The sequence below is a fragment of the Eucyclogobius newberryi genome, unplaced genomic scaffold (genome assembly GCF_026437365.1).
Source record: "Eucyclogobius newberryi isolate DKJ021-1_F unplaced genomic scaffold, fEucNew1.0.hap1 SCAF_2, whole genome shotgun sequence".
NCBI classification, from domain to species: domain Eukaryota; kingdom Metazoa; phylum Chordata; class Actinopteri; order Gobiiformes; family Gobiidae; genus Eucyclogobius; species Eucyclogobius newberryi.
Window position 1 is genome coordinate 10,829,088 of NW_027315834.1, and position 17,208 is coordinate 10,846,295.

Below are 17,208 nucleotides of genomic sequence, written 5' to 3' on the forward strand. Positions count from 1 at the left end.
GGTCTGTTGTTGGTCTGCTGTTGCTCTGCTGTTGGTCTGTTGTTGGTCTGTTGTTGGTCTGTTGTTGGTCTGTTGTTGCTCTGTTGTTGGTCTGTTGTTGCTCTGCTGTCGGTCTGTTGTTGGTCTGCTGTTGCTCTGCTGTTGGTCTGTTGTTGGTCTGTTGTTGGTCTGTTGTTGGTCTGTTGTTGCTCTGTTGTTGGTCTGTTGTTGCTCTGCTGTTGGTCTGTTGTTGGTCTGTTGTTGGTCTGTTGTTGCTCTGCTGTTGCTCTGTTGTTGGTCTGTTGTTGGTCTGTTGTTGCTCTGCTGTTGCTCTGTTGTTGGTCTGTTGTTGCTCTGTTGTTGCTCTGTTGTTGCTCTGCTGTTGGTCTGTTGTTGGTCTGTTGTTGGTCTGTTGTTGCTCTGTTGTTGGTCTGTTGTTGGTCTGTTGTTGCTCTGCTGTTGCTCTGTTGTTGGTCTGTTGTTGCTCTGCTGTTGGTCTGTTGTTGGTCTGTTGTTGGTCTGTTGTTGGTCTGTTGTTGCTCTGCTTTTGGTCTGTTGTTGCTCTGCTGTTGCTCTGTTGTTGGTCTGTTGTTGCTCTGCTGTTGGTCTGTTGTTGGTCTGTTGTTGGTCTGTTGTTGCTCTGCTGTTGCTATGTTGTTGGTCTGTTGTTGGTCTGTTGTTGGTCTGTTGTTGCTCTGTTGTTGGTATGTTGTTGCTCTGTTGTTGCTCTGCTGTTGGTCTGTTGTTGGTCTGTTGTTGCTCTGTTGTTGGTCTGTTGTTGGTCTGTTGTTGGTCTGTTGTTGCTCTGTTGTTGGTCTGTTGTTGCTCTGCTGTTGGTCTGTTGTTGGTCTGTTGTTGGTCTGTTGTTGCTCTGTTGTTGGTCTGTTGTTGCTCTGCTGTTGGTCTGTTGTTGCTCTGCTGTTGCTCTGTTGTTGGTCTGTTGTTGGTCTGTTGTTGGTCTGTTGTTGGTCTGTTGTTGCTCTGTTGTTGGTCTGTTGTTGGTCTGTTGTTGGTCTGTTGTTGCTCTGTTGTTGGTCTGTTGTTGGTCTGTTGTTGGTCTGTTGTTGGTCTGTTGTTGGTCTGTTGTTGCTCTGTTGTTGGTCTGTTGTTGGTCTGTTGTTGGTCTGTTGTTGCTCTGTTGTTGGTCTGTTGTTGGTCTGTTGTTGGTCTGTTGTTGGTCTGTTGTTGCTCTGTTGTTGGTCTGTTGTTGCTCTGTTGTTGGTCTGTTGTTGGTCTGTTGTTGGTCTGTTGTTGCTCTGTTGTTGGTCTGTTGTTGGTCTGTTGTTGGTCTGTTGTTGCTCTGTTGTTGGTCTGTTGTTGGTCTGTTGTTGGTCTGTTGTTGGTCTGTGGGCAGGTGTGGCACACTTCCTCTTGTTTGAACTTACATTGTTTGCTTTCAGGTTTAGATTTCCGCACTCTGGTTTCACTGGGCTGTAGAGTTTGTGCTATTGTTTGACCTCATTTAGCAGTGCCATTACCAGGAGTTTGCTGCAGTACTGGAGTTTCAACATGTTTCATGACTTTTTAAAGATATTCATTGAACTGCAACATTGATATAAAATTACTAAATAATATATGTAAACAGGGCCATTGACATCCTGTTCAAAACTGCAGAACTGATTCTCTGCTGCTCTTTATAGAGGCATTTCAAAAGGTGGCAGATTTTTATTTGCAGTGATTTTATTTTTGAAAAAACATTTTTGAAAATGTTTTGACATAATCACAATTAGGTACAGGGTTGTGGGCAGATGTACTAATGAATGTTCAAAGTCTATGAGTTCACATTTATTGGATTTTCTAAAGTGTGGTAGTACTACATATGTTGGCTTTTTTTATTAGCAAGTATAGCTACACATGCTAGCACATGTTTTAGCACTAAATGTTACCACTGATTGTGATCGTGACGGCTCAAGTCGGGAAAGGACTTCAACACCTGATGTCGCCTGCTGTGGAGACGGACATCAGTTGATTTGTCAAGTTATCATCAACTTCTGAGCTCTTGGATTAAATGTTACTACGTTTAGTGGTTTACTGTCAGCTGTCCATATCATAAGAGCAACAAGAAAGACCCAGCTATTTTTTAATACATTTCAATAACTGATTACATGGATCCAAGTAAAAACAACAGTTTTAGGAGGATGCTTCTCATCTCAGAAACTTAAGCACCTGAAGACCACATGAACACAGCAAAATACAGTTGCAAACGTCACAGTGGGCGGCAAGAACAAAATGTTGTTGTCTCCTTAGGCAAGACACCCAGATTGCCTTGTATGAATCTGGCGTGTGCGTGGGTGATTTGTGGTGGTCGAAGGGGGGAGATTGGCAGCCTCGCCTGCATCACTCTGTCAGTCAGCTGTGGCTACAATGGAGTGAATGAATAATGCAGTGAGAAGTGTCTTTGAGTGTCCAAAAAAAGTGCTATATAAATAGAATTCATTATTATTATCATCATCGTCTCTCTGAGTTGATCCAATAGGAAACGCAACCTTTTTCCTCTTTTCAAACAATTCCTTGTGAATTACGTGTATTTCAAGCAAAACTGATTGAAGTCGAGTCCCAACTGAGTCCTAATGAAGGTCTTTGTGGCTTGTTCTTGTAGTTGTTGAACAGTGAGTGACAGAGCAGCTCTTCTACATTCAAACTAATAGATTGCTTTCCACAGAGGTCGGTTGGCGTTCCCATCTGACCACAGTGATGGCAGAGAAGTGAGAGACCCCAGTTTTGTGAAGGTCAACATATTAAAACTCCGAGCCCACACTGACATCACCTCTCACTCACACACCGGGCCCACCACACATAGCACATTAGCAGTGAGCCAACCCCCGGGGCCAAACTGTCAGAGCAGAAAAGAAAGAGGAAAAATGACAACGATGAAGCGAGCAGGCAGCGTGCATTATTCATAGTTCTCCCTTGCACTGCTCTGACTGGGTTTCACCGGAGCGATGGAGGCGTGCTCATGTTTACAGACGCTAACAGGCTGGACAACAGCATACGTGTTGGACATGAGGCGTGTGGACAGAGGCCAGAGGACGGTCCATTAAAGTGATGGAAAACGGCCATAACAGGAGTCTGACGTGTTTGACAAAGCCTATACAGTGTCAGAAATCTATGCTGTATCCACATATCACAGAGCGTCACCACCTTCAAACTGTAGCCTTAAGCCTTCAAATTGGCTTAAGATTTATAAAGAATAAAACGAGTATTTAATAAGGTTGCAAAGGGGTGGGAAATTTCTGGATGTTTGAATCGGAAATGTTGGAATTTTCATCAAATAGAAAATGTTCAAAAGGCTTTTCAAGACATCATATTTGTATTGATTTCACTTTTATATAATCAATTAAACATGTAATATTACACCAATGATGTTCCATTAACAATACTGATCTTGAAATTTTACAGTGTCTCTGAACCTTGACAACTACAGACCATGTGGTTCATGTTAAGTAGTGGCAACATCTGGCAATGACAACTCTGACAGCTTTTTGATGCTGTCACTCTCCTGTGATTGAGAAAGCAGATTTACAGGTGTTTTTGAATACATTTGGGTTGTATTGAGTCTTCAGAATGTTAATTACCAGTTAATTCCCATTTGTTCACAATAATTCATATGGAAATGTTACAACTTTTGCAACCCAAAGTAGCTCACTTAAAAAAAAAAAACAAGCTCCACCCTGCATCACCAGGCGACCTCATACTGCTGAGTGAGAAGTCACGATTAACATTTCCACTTTAACATAAATACTATGCATCTATCAATGGAATTACAACATTCTGCTTGACTGACTTCTTACCCTCCCTTACGTTCCATTAATAATAAAAACCGTAACCTGCAGACTTTAACAATAAAGAACATATTATATTCTGAGACAGCGCTTTTTGCATCTTAGTAAGAAGACGACTGACAGAAAATCCAAGGTCGACAATGTGCGCATGAAGCAAATGCAGTTTTACCCTAACACGATCTCTTTAGAGTCCATCCTTTTCTGAATTGTTTCACACCAGGTTGAGTCATGATCTCATCCTGGCTTCACGTTCGTCTCATGCTGTCCTATTAAAAAAACGCAATGAAACGTTTGAAGACCACTGGACTAAACAAAAAAGGGTGAGTTAAAGATTGCACAGCCCCTTGGATCATTAACCAGCCGGGATTACACGCTCTGATGACCACCATTAGCTCTGGATCGAGGTGAGAATGGTTCACACATGTGTGCTCATTTCAACACGCTGAAATGCGACATCGTGGAGAGACAATACCGAGCAAAAGCATTCATCATATTTCAATTTTGTATTGCTATGGTCCAGTTCTGACTCCTACACGCTCCACTCAGGGGCTTCAGAACTGTCCAAGAGTCCACCTGCTCCATAAAGCTAATGAGGTAAGAGGGGCAGGTCGTAAATCACGTGATGCTATGGCGACCTGACAGGACAAGACGAAGCGTGAGGACATTTTAATGGCTCAATAACACCAGAGAAAGGAGTGTGGACGTGAAGAGGAGACTGATGAGCAGCGGCGAGGAAAGTAATTGGACAATCGAGTCTATAATGTTGGATACTGGATTGAAGAAAATATGTTTCTAATCCACATCCACTGTTGTCGGGATGTTCCCATCAGGAAGAAGTCTTCTCATTCCCAATTGTTAATCTAAACGTTTCGAACGGCCTTATATCGCAACAGCAATAAAATGAGTGACAGTGTTGGAAACGAACTAAACACATGTACCAAAAATATGTATTCAGAATACTAATATGGAGTGTTTGCTTGTTGTCATATCTGGACTTGTTTCGACTTCTCATCTTCAGAAGAGTCTCGTGATGTTGCTTTGTCGAATCTCGGTGGCCGATTTACACAGTCTTTGGTGAGGAAGGACATCAGCGCCCTCTGCAGTCCGAATTATTTAGAACATTATCACAAGTATGAGGAAGCAGGAATGCCCCCCTTGTCTCGGTTCAGTGTACTATGGGCATGTTTCCAGATTTCTATTGCCTCTTTTATCCCAATAACTTTGTCTCCATCTTAATCCATAACACGTTTTTTTTCCTTTTGCAGTGATCTGAGACTTCAGCTGTGGCTTTATGTTCTGCTGGAGTTTAACCTCTGCTCCAGTCTCAAGTCTTTTGCAGACGCCAACAGGATTTCTGAGCAGCTTCTCTGTCCCTGCGGAAGAAAAAGCACCCCCACAGAATGATGCTGCACCGCCATGTTTGACAGTGGGACAGATGGTGTGTTCAGAGTCATGTGCGGTTAGTTAGTTTCCCACCACACATCATTTTACTTTTGGGTCAAAATTTGTCTCATCAGACCAGAGCACCTTCTTCCACGTGATATGTCCCGCACATGGCTCCTGGCAAACTGCAAACAGGACTTCTGACGGCTGATCTTGTTGCCTCTCTTTCATAAATTCCAGATTTGTGTAGTGCACGACTTATACCACGGGCCTCCTGGCTGCGTCTCTGATCAGTGCGCTCCGTGTTCAGATGTAAGTTTTGGTGGACGGCCATGTCTTGGTAGGTTTGCAGTTGTGTCATACTCCATTTCCAGATGATGGGTTGAAGAATGCTCTGTGAGAGGTTTAAAGCTTGGGAAATCTTTGTATAACCTAACACTATACTTTAATCTTCTTTTAGTCTGTGTGTTCTTTGGAGGATGCCGTTTACTCCTCGACATTCTCAACAAACATGTGTGACCTTCACAGAACAGCTGCATTTCTACTGAGATTAGATTACACACAGTGGACTATTCAGTCACTAGGTCAACAGGCGTTCGACAATCAAGAGGCAACTTCTGACCGCAGCAGGAAAAAGGGGCTGAATAAGCTTGCACGCTGCACTTTTCAGTTCGGTTTTCTAACACAACTCAAATGTATACTTTTTATGGACTTGTATATATCAATCAAAAAAACGTAAAAAGGAAATTTGAGCTAGTAAATCTCAAAAATAAGGTACAACCTATGTATGATTATTATTGAGAGGAGGAACGCCCACTCCACCATGACAAAAACCTACCCATTAATAAGATAATCTTATTAAGTAGTATGGTGATATCCGGTTGTGCGTTTGGCTGCACTCACAGACAAGGGTGTAAACCTCGTATACCTGCTGGCGAAGACAGAAGACGGCGATGATGAGCAGCAATAAATCACAAGAACTGGAAGGACATTGTGCATTGAACACTTTTTACAAGGTTTAGTCAGTATCAATGTTACAAAGGTATGACTAGTGAGCAATCTTTACTTTCTCCAATTACCGCACTTTTCGAGCGCCTAAAAGAAGTCCTACTTTTACCGTCAACTGAACTGAACGCGCATTCGAAGTAGCAAAATCGCTGTGAGTTTCAGTCAGTTTGCGCTCCCAGCAGTGCCTCGGTTACGCACGTCCGCCACGGCGCACCAGCGTGGCCATATGACGTAGGTACAGCTTCAGTGTAGTTTGAAAACACGGGTCAAATCGGGTAACGGACAAAGTGTTCCGACACGAGGACGCAGACTCACCTTTATCGGCCACGGACAGAGTGCTGTTTAAGTACTGCTCTTCCACCGCCCAGGACGCTTCATTCATTTTGTTGGAGATTCCACATGAGCCCTGGCAGTTCACCTTGATCGCTGCAAGGACAGAAGAAAAGAAGATTATTATTTAGAGTGTGCTTTTGTTTGTGTATTTTTGTGAGCTGGATTCCAGATGACATCACATTTGTCACATTGGTCTGTAACGTTTAATTGAGATGGAGAGAACAAAACTACTATGTTCTTGTTGTGGCTTGTGCTTTTATTGACACTATGTATTATTTGTGCAGATAGTGATTGTGGTGTGTAGAATTACAGTTTTATTTTATTATTTGTTATTACATTTTTGGTTACTTTCCTCTCTGAACATCACAATATAATCGTAAGAACCAAAAAATTATAATTGTGACCATTACAGAAGCAAAATTTTTTATTTTTTGTTCAGTCTATTGTCCCAAAATTAGACCTAAACTATTTTTTTGTAAATTTAACTTTATTTTGTCTTTCAGAAAATCAAATTTCGTAAAGTTGGTCACACATTTGAGGAACAGTAGTTTCTTAGACAGCGAGAATTACAAATTAACAGTCTCAATAATCGTTTATTTCTCACAATTATTGTAAAACAAAAATGTTATATTGTTTGTGACATCCCTAACCCACACACACACACACACACACACACACACACACGCCTGGTTTATTAAAGAATAAAAATCTGTCAACATTTGAATTTTTCTTTATTTTCATAAAGGTTCTGTTTACTAAATTATGAACAAAAAACAACCTCAACACCAAAGACCTTTAGAGCCTTAATTGTAGTGATTACTGTTGGGAGATGTCTGGTACTGTATGCTGTAAATGCTAAACTGTGTTCTAGTTGTTAATAAAAGAAAAGACTCCACAGTTTTCACAGGGTCAGAGGGTTAAAGCAGACAATCGCCGCAGTGTTGAGCTCTCAGACGCCCACAGTCATTACAAACACTTTTCTCCTCTCATCACAAATATACTGTTACTGATAATGTGTCTATAATGTCATTTACACAGGAAGATCCATACAGAGTTCTTTTACGAAGTACATTTTTGAGGAAAATATGTGTTGGTGGGTGCGATCCCTTTTGTCATAGGAGAGAAAAGTCTTGAAAAAGATATGTTTTTATTAGTGGCTTTAATCAATTAAGAAAAAAACCCAAAACAATGAATCGCAAATCTGGCAATTTAATTAGATCTACACATAAATAAATGAGTCCTTTCACATACTTCAACCTGTTCAACACGTCACAGTGGAACCATGACAGTTTGTAATCTTATAAAATCTATGGATTTAATAGATTATGGGGTATTGAGCTGTTGAATGAAGCTCTGAGGTCCCAGCTACTCGCAGTCAAATCAATTTAATTTATTTTTGTAAAGCCCGAAATCACAGCAGCAGATGTCCCGAAGAGCAACAACGAAGACAAATTAAATCATTTTCATAGGAATTTAGCAATGTCCCAGCATCCTCTGTCCTTAGACTCTCTTTTTTGGCAAAGGAAATCATTTTTGTGGTCTATATCCCCTGAAAGTACCAAATTTTGAGCATTTCTAAATATGTTGTCCCTAATGAAACTCATTTCAAATTATATATCAGTTACGGCCAGACAGCATTAACAATTCAACATTCTCCCCCTCATAATAAGTCTAATGTAGCACTTTGTTAACTGTTTTATGACATGCAACACCACATGCTGTGGAAATGTGGGTGTAATATGTAAATATGTAACTGTACACTCATGAATAATTCAAGTATTTTTACAGACAAATTGACAAAAATATTGTAATATTTATTTTATGGATTGTTTTAATAGTGCAAATCTAAACGGGTAGGTCATGTATACTCCTTATGCTTATGTAAATACTTGTGGAATAAGATGTGTGAGTGTATTTGGGTCAGAATGTGGACTGTGAAATTCCCATGTGTTTTTCTTTGCACTGAATTATAGATCCCTGTCAATTAGGGACTGCAGATGGAAATGAGCTATTCAGCTACATTCTGGTGCGGAGCATCTTTTACGAGCTTAAGGTCTCTTTACATTGTCCCTTTAAATAAAGACACAACTAAACTAAACAATTACTTTTACTGTTTCTCTTACTTTACCAAAATTCCTTTTTTATACTTGGGTAATTTCTTCCTTTCTTTCTTCTTTGAACTAGCCAGACCTCAAACGTAACTGCTGACCTTCTGACCATCTATGTGTACATGAGAACAGCTACAATGGACACAATACTGTGTTTACGTCTCCTTCACTTGTCTCATACAGACCAGCGTTTCTAAATCGACACGGCAGCACTTGCCAGTTGACATTGTTTTTGGAGCATTTCCTGTCTGTCTTGCGGCTCTTTTCTCTTCAGTCTGAAGAACAGTGCAGTGGATGTGGATGTGGATGTGGGTAGATGGCTAGAGTGTGTAAATGGACTGAACATTAGTGTAAGTGTGAAGGGCAGAGTGGCAGGTTTTCTTCATCTCTCCCCAGAACGTGCCAGAGCTGCTGCCGGTGCAACAGTGCTGCCATCTGCCTCTGAAGACTGTGAGAGAGCCACAGTCTGTGACCAACCGTCTGTGACCAACCGCCTGAGCGACGACGAGAATCATCAGTGTCAGCATTTACTACTACCAATAAACAGATTGTAAATATGGAAGTACCCAATGACTTTCGTGAATTAACTACAGGGCTTTATTTTATGGAAACAAGACACACAAGAAAATAGATATTATACCTTTGGCCAAAAGATACCAGGATGTCTGCCATAAACCAAAAGCTTTAGTGGAAATTAAAGTCAACTGAAGGTAAGTTTATTCTTGCATTGAAATTGCAATCAAATGAAGCAGGGCTGTATAAGTAAATATAGAAGAAGAGAAGAAATAATGTTGGCAAGACTAGGGCCAATTTAAGTCACCAATTGTCTTACACATGCATATTTTTGGATGACATAATGGACCACATGCTGATAAAGTGGTTTAGGCCATTCAATGGGTTGGATATTTGCAGAATGCACAGTTTTAACACAGTTTGACTCACACAAAATATCCCCAACACTAGATCTGTTTTTTGATTTATCTGAAAAATAAAATAAAAAAGACTTTACCAACATTGCTCTCCAAACCTGAATTAAACTAGGGTTATTTATTAGTTTTTCTCATATTTTTCTTTGGATGTTCCAGTTTCTCCTGCCAGTGAAAATAATAGGCCCCTCCCGCTCTGGGACCAGGACTCCCTTGAAAAAGAGATTCTAGATCTCAATGGGACTTTCCTGGTTTAATAATGGTAACTAAAACATATAAAATAAAATAAAAAAAAGGATTAATCTAGGTCTAAACCAGGACTAAACCAGAAAAAAAGAGAAAATTGGACCTGAAAAGATTCTTTGAGGGGCCGGGTTTGGCCCACAGGCTGTAGGTTGTGTTTTCACATTCGTTTAAAACCACTATCTTATGTTTAGTAATCATCTTCACCCCACTTCAGATTAAGAAACTGCTGTTACTTTAGTATTTGCCACTGGCCACACGTAAAACCTCTCCCTGAGCTGGAATGTGCTGCTGCAGGCCATGCTGGAAATATGTTTGCTCTGTCAAAGGTTTCTCTGATCAAAGACGGACTCCAACAGACGAGAACTTTCTGTCAACAAAATAAAACAGTGGGATTAAGATATTTTGTGGGGAAGATCTGGGGGATTGCACAGCGTTGCATCAGATATTGTGACTGTGTGAGATCATGGCTGGTCTGGTTTAAAGTGTGAAACACAGGGGAGTGACAGAGCAAACAGGAGGTTCTGGGTCAGGGCTCAGATTGAGGAGCTCATCAGACTGTTGCTGGGGAACATTCCTGCCTAACGACACAGGAGCAGCAGGGTGGAGATAAGACAAGGTGCATGTAAATGGAACAAGTGACTGATAACACCTGCATGAGGGAGTCTGAGTCAGAAAGGGAACACAGACACTTCAAAATCATAGCTGAATATTGTCTCATTTTACATGGGCTAAGATGTATACTTTAACAGTAACGTGCAATGAAGTAATGTGCAGAAGCCATTGATAAAGCAGTAGAGCGAGCAGGGAAATAAAACGTTTGCTTTATCCAGTTGAGAAACATTTTTTCCATCCACAAATGCACAAATGGCTTCCAGCTGTTTTATTTTCATACAGTCAGATAGTCAATATTTTTGGCATATTTCTTAAAACAACAGCTTTCATAGTTGGCCTCCATCCAAGCCCAGATGCAGTCATGTGATTGGTCCAATTCACCGGTGGATAAACAGATACAAGATTGAAATGAACTCACTAATGTACGAGAGACTACATTCATTTTGTTAAGTGTATATAATGTATGGATCTTAGTCGCTAAAAATGTATTTACCTTGTTGTCAAATTCAGGACCTCAAGCCACGTCAAGCTTACCAACTACTACTAACTACTACTACTACAGCCTTTTGAACATTTGTCACCACACACTCACATGAACAAGGAGAATCGAAACACTTCTTTGGATAACATTATGTGAAAATGTGTTAAGTACACGACTTTGCCCTCCACCATTATCTCATCTGCAGATAAGGCCCACCCTTCTACCCCAGTGGCATCGGGCTCCACTCTGGTGATGTCACGCTAAAGACAAACCAGTTCTTTATCTCAGGGCCACCACAGACGCTCACTGCAGCTCTACAGAATCAGGATGTTTGAGCTTTGTGCACAACCAGGCCTTTTACAGTCTCCACATGACCCATGACCTAAGGGAGCATGACCTAAGGGACCCAGGCTGAATAAATAAACAAACATATGTTTTTAATGTCGTTCTCCGAGGCAACTGCTGTTGTGAGTTTGGGCATTACAAAAATAACTGGAAATTAATTCAACTTTTTAAATTATTTTGGAGATATTTGCTTTATGCTTTCATATTTAACTTGAAAGGCACAACAATTTGATCTTGTGCTTGACCACCTGGATTATTTATGATTATTATATTATTCAGATCACAATATAAGAACCAAAAAAATATAATTGTGCCAGTCTTTGGTAGCAGTAATAAATTAATCTATGGATAAAATGTATTTTTATTTGACTGTTTCTGTGCCATTATCATTACTTTTTCATTCAGAAAGTTTTGTTTTATAAAACTAGTGAGAAATGGTGATCCGTTAGACTAAATCAAATCAAGGATTTTAGTGTTGTTTGGACAAAATGCCAAAAATCGTGAATAATGGTAAAATCGTAATGTTCACAATAATCGTGATAAATCATTGAAATTTGCTATTGTGACAAAAACACTAAGTCTGACAAAAGCTAATGAACCTAATCTTATATCTGTATCATCTGTGCAGTGAATGTGTTTGACCTGCAAGATTACTTAGGTCTGAATGTAACAAAATGTCCTAAAGACCGATTCAACATAATCAAAATCCTTTCTGATCCATGACTAAATATTGCGTGCGACTCTCCCCGTGTGTCCGAGTATAAGAGGCTTACTCTGCACTCGCTGCATCATGAAACAAGCGGCCTGAGTGTAATCTGCACACCGACCTCACAGCGCCGGCTCACCCACATTTCCCATCATGCATGAGCATTTTGGGCCGAGTTCCAGCCGACAGCTCGAGCCGCAGAGACTCACAGCACATCTGGCCAGAGCTGCTCCAAGGCCTCGTCTCATTTATCTAATTATGTGTGTTTGGAAAGAGCTCAAACGGATTACTGCAGGTTCTAATGCAGATTGTGTTTTGTGTGGAGCTAAAAAGTAATAGGCGTAAACAGGACAAAAGCAGATCCTAAACTGGCCTTGCTCTTCCCTCTTCTGTTTAGACAATCCAACATCCAGTTTGTGTTTTATTCTGTTGCGTCGTCCTGACCTTTGTCCTTGGGTATTTTTAAAGTCACCGAATGACATTTCTCTAAAACACCACAAAACACGACCAGAGATAAAGCAAACACAAAATAAAAGCAGCAAACATCCAACAAATAAAAAAATAAAATCATGGCCTTGAGAACCATAAAATAAACACGTCCCATTTTGTCCAAAGTCTGTCAAATTTGTCCATTTTCAATTTGAGTCCAAATGTAATCTTTTTGCGAATGTCCATTATAATGTTAGTCCAGTCCTTGATCGTCGATGCATGTTTTCGTGAGGGCCTATTTTGTCTTTTTCTTGTGTCCATGGCAGGAGTCCTGAGGCCCAAATACCCGAGGACCATTATAAACTGCCAAGTGACAGATCAGGTCTATTTTCTTTTACGGCGGAGTCAGGTCGGATCTGTCACCACAGTTCAGAACACACCGAACAGGAAGCGTGAAAAACATCCAGATTTACCAGTGAATACACTCTGCACGGGCTGTATCTGCATCAGAGAACCAATAATGTATAGTTGTACGCAGTATTGCTTTGATAATTGGACTCAGTAGGTGTTAACTTTCACTTTAGGTTACTGAAAACCTTCACTGAACACGTTCTTTTTAAAGCCTATAATTATCCTTGAGGAAGATTAAAAGTAATTCTGATTCTGAAATGGATGTGATTTGAGCTAGATAGCATTCTAAAAATAAACAGGAGTTGTCTGCATAAGAATAAATTGTTATTTTGGTCTTTAAAGAGGACTTATGACACTAATGTGCCTGCTTTTCTCCAGCTCCTCAGATCAGTGCAATGCAGCCCGGAGACACATCCAGTAGACGAGGGTCTGCACCTCAGTCAGAGGCAGTGTGTGACGTACTGCAGCGAACAAAGTATGTTGTGGAATCAGTTACATTTGTTTAGCCCAATTAGCTTTAATCATTTTCATTTCTTGATTTCTGAGTAACTGCAATTTACATGTTATTGTTCACAAGATGAGTTCAGTTTCTCATGTGGCTGTTACTCAGAAGAGCCTTAGAAACCAGAACAAAGATGTGCTGTCGGAAGTGCACTGAGTCAACCACAAGTGAATACAAGTTTGCACCAGACAGTGTGAGTGAACACAACTGATCTTTGAGTCACGAATGAATCGTTCAGTTAATAAAAGTGGTCATGTAAATTTGGAACATCAGTATTGATCATGAAAAGAAGATCATTGGAAGATTCTTCTGCAAATCTTCTGTGTGTTCTTTACGCAGTCTGTGGCAGGTCTGTAAAGTGAGTCAAACTATTTAACTTCAGGTCTACCGGGCTCGAGTCATAACCAGGTGGAGCCACATCTGTTCTATCTTCAGTTAAATTCTCAGAAAACGAAAGCCACTGCCGTCAACAGTTTCTGAGCTCGTGTCACGCGCCGGGAGATGGAAGCATGAAGTGAAAGTGATCCGACAGCAGACACGCTCTCCTGTGGCACAAACAAAAGAGGTGAATTAGCGCGGTGGTAGACAGACCCCACAGGAAGCCACTCTCCGGGACGTGATAAATGCAGCCTGAAAGCGCAGTCTGAGGGGCAGAATTACCCAAGTGTGGCTTCTGCCCTCTCGGCTCTATACCACAGAGAGAGATGTGCACTTTTAAGACGTAATCACAGACAACAGAGATCGAGATTGAACACACGAGAGGGCACGTTTTAGTTAAGTTATGTCGTCAAAGCAAGAATTTGAACTCACAACTCTGTGAAGCAGCTTTGAAGCATTGGAAATCATATGTTGAAGCAAAGGTTGGTATATGTTGATTTGACTGATGTTGTGTCCTTGGCAAGACACATAAGCTACCTTTCCTCCCTCTGGAGGCAATTTTTGAGCATAGAAATGATCAGAACAAAGCTGGTGAAGAGGTATGGACCTCAACAATACATTGGACGATTTTTAAATGTCAACGTGCTGGAGGGAGGCTAGCCCCCTTAATAGGGGCGATAATATTGTAAAGACATAGGCACCGTAATAAATATAAGGTTATAAGATCTGATTAGGTTTCGAGTTCAAGTTTACCGCATTTTCCGCACTATAAGGCGCATTTAAAAATCTTTGGTTTTCTCAAAAAACTACAGTGCTCCTTATATATGGATTCATTCTGGTTGTGCTTACTGACCTCGAAGCAATTTGGTGTGGTACACGTTTTGTTTCGCTTAATGTGCCTGATTGTCCGGTGCGCCTTATATATGAAAAAATATAAAAAATAGACCATTCATTGACAGTGCGTCTTTTAATGCAGTGCTCCCTATAGAGCGGAAAATACGGTAGATTATTTGCCATTTGCTGAGATGTGCAAAAAAGCCCAAAGCGCACAACAATCAAAAACAAACACACAAACAAACAATGGACATACTTAACAAAACACTAAAAGTACCATGAACAATTTGACACTGTGAAAGTTAGCAAGCTAAATAGAGCGTGTTAATATGATATTAAGGAGAAAAGTGCATAGCTCAGGCTTATGGGAAGATTCAAATTAAGAACCTCAAATTAGGACCTCTTCAAATCAAGTTAGCCCTGTATTTTAGACTTAGAATAAATTGACGTGTTTCTGCTACACATTGAAAATAAAGGACTGACAATAACAAGTCCTAGTTACATAATAAATATTGGTCATTGGTCAAAATTCCGCAGACATCACACTCTTTATGCTTGTAATGCTTTTTAGAACAGTTATTTTATGATTATTGTCCCTGGGCTGGTCACACTGAAGACAATTACAAAACATTACAAAGAGATAACATAGAACAACAAAAGGGCAGATTTAAATGTGAAAGGTTGTCACGGAAAAGGGAGATTGCAACGCTCATTATCTCTGTGAATGTCACGGCGGTGCGCAGAACAGACACGTTTAATCACGCCGGCGTTGCTCACTTCGGAACAAACGGTGCATCGCGTTCTGCGTTTTCGATGTGTTCGGACCCAGCTGCGGAGGGAAGTGTGACGTGGAAACTGTGCAGGTGTGAGAGCCGTCATGGCCGCCGTCCGCACACACCAGACCAGTGAGTCAACACCCGTCACAAACAAGACTCCCACTGAGCCGCAGCTCTATAAAACACCGGGAGATGTTTAAAGCGTTAAAGTAAAGCGAGCTGATAGTCAGAGCGTGTGAGAAGGGAACAAAGTAATACGGTTTATTGCACAGGCCGGACCAAAGTTCAATGGTAAATGCTCTAGTTCTTGAGCCATAATGAGGAGGAAGCAAAAGGAAACATGCCAGATATTGTTAGTTAAAGCCAAAGTATAGTTGGAAGTCTGGATCAGTGCATCTCAACTCATTTTCTACTCAATTATTCTCACGTTGTGTTTCCAGTTACAAATACATAAAATAAATATTGAGAATGACCTTTATTGCTAGTTTAAATGTGATTTAATTCCAAGCATGCTAATTTAAACCATGATAAGGACTCCAAAATTAGACTTTTCCCTGTAATAACATTTGACAAACAAACATCGATCCCCTGAACAGCACAAATGCAATGTCCAAAATAAATAAGAAAAAGTTCCCTGCAAGACGCAAAAATATTGCTCCACCTGCAGTATCATCATCATTGTCAGTATCTTATCGTGAAAGGCCTATCAATTTAATAAATAATATAAGGTCAAATACAAAATAGGGCTGAACAAAAAAGACAAGAATTGCGATTAAAGTGATGTATGACATGTTTTTGCGATTTTCTAATTTTGACTTTATTTGGTGTATTTATACCTGCTGTTCATATACATTATATATATATTTTTTTACAATCAAGTAAGTATTTGTCGCGAAAACGTTGAAAAATCCAATTCATCTGGTTCAAAGTTTACATTTTAGGACAAAACTGAAATCTGAACTGCTAAACTAATCCAACAATCCATATATTTCTAAATATGTTTGTGGAGACATAAACTACAAGGTTAGCAGTTTTTTTTTTAACATAATAAGACAGGATAAACTATAGATTTGCTGAATAACTGCAATCGATTTCGACTGTGACACATCTTGCAGCTCTAACACAAAAAGTAGTTCCGCTTTAGCTCGACTTTCCTCTAACTTTACCTCAGACACAGCTGATGCCGCGGCGTTTTGTCTCTGATCGTTGTCATGCAGTTGGCTTATGGCATGAATGAATATTTTACACCTGCTTCTATTCACGTCGCCCATTAATAATGAATATGCCTGTTATAGAGAGGCCGGTCCTGACAGATGAGCAGCGCACTAATTTGCCTTTCATATGTGGAGACCTGTGGTATGAAGGCGGCACGAGCGCTCAGAGCTGAAAACGACATTTAGAAGCAAATGTTTGAGCTCAGACCGGAATCTGATCTAACGCAAGACTCCCGTGCATTTCAGAACGTGTTTTAAGTGGTTTGAATTCATTTGGTCTAGATATGACCATCAAAAACATGAATGTTACAGCTAATTTAATCATTTACAACCGTTTCACACATACAAAAACTAAACTTGAACTCAAAACTGTAGAGCTCTAAACCTCAATTTTAAACTCTAAACCTCATCATTGACTGAATTGTCTCATAGAATCTCACTGAATCGTGATTCATTTTGAATAGCCTATTATGTTTTGTACCATCTATAGTGCGAAAAAAAAAAAAAAAAGGCAATACAGGTGATGAAAAGAACATAAACTCGCAGTTTAATCTTCCAAAATTGGCTTAAAGAGATATTTCCTAAGGCATGTTAAGCTTTTGTCCACTATATAGTTATAATCTATGACACCAGTGGATAATTATTCTGTATTTTGGGCATTTTAAATCACAATATTGATCTAAAACCACTTAATAAAAGACAGAGCTGGGGCTTTGTTTCTGCGACACTACTGAACATGTATCACAGTTTAAGGC

At 40.2% G+C, this 17,208-nt stretch overlaps 1 protein-coding gene across 1 annotated transcript in view; it reads right to left on the reverse strand.

Annotated features, from left to right (window-relative positions):
• Positions 1-17,208, reverse strand: part of arrdc1b (arrestin domain containing 1b) — a 57,145-nt gene that overhangs the window by 21,755 nt on the left and 18,182 nt on the right. Inside the window, exon 2 of the mRNA XM_072453452.1 lies at positions 6,468-6,578. Within this exon, the coding sequence (XP_072309553.1) occupies positions 6,468-6,578 (111 nt within the window). The remainder of the gene's footprint in view (positions 1-6,467; positions 6,579-17,208) is intronic.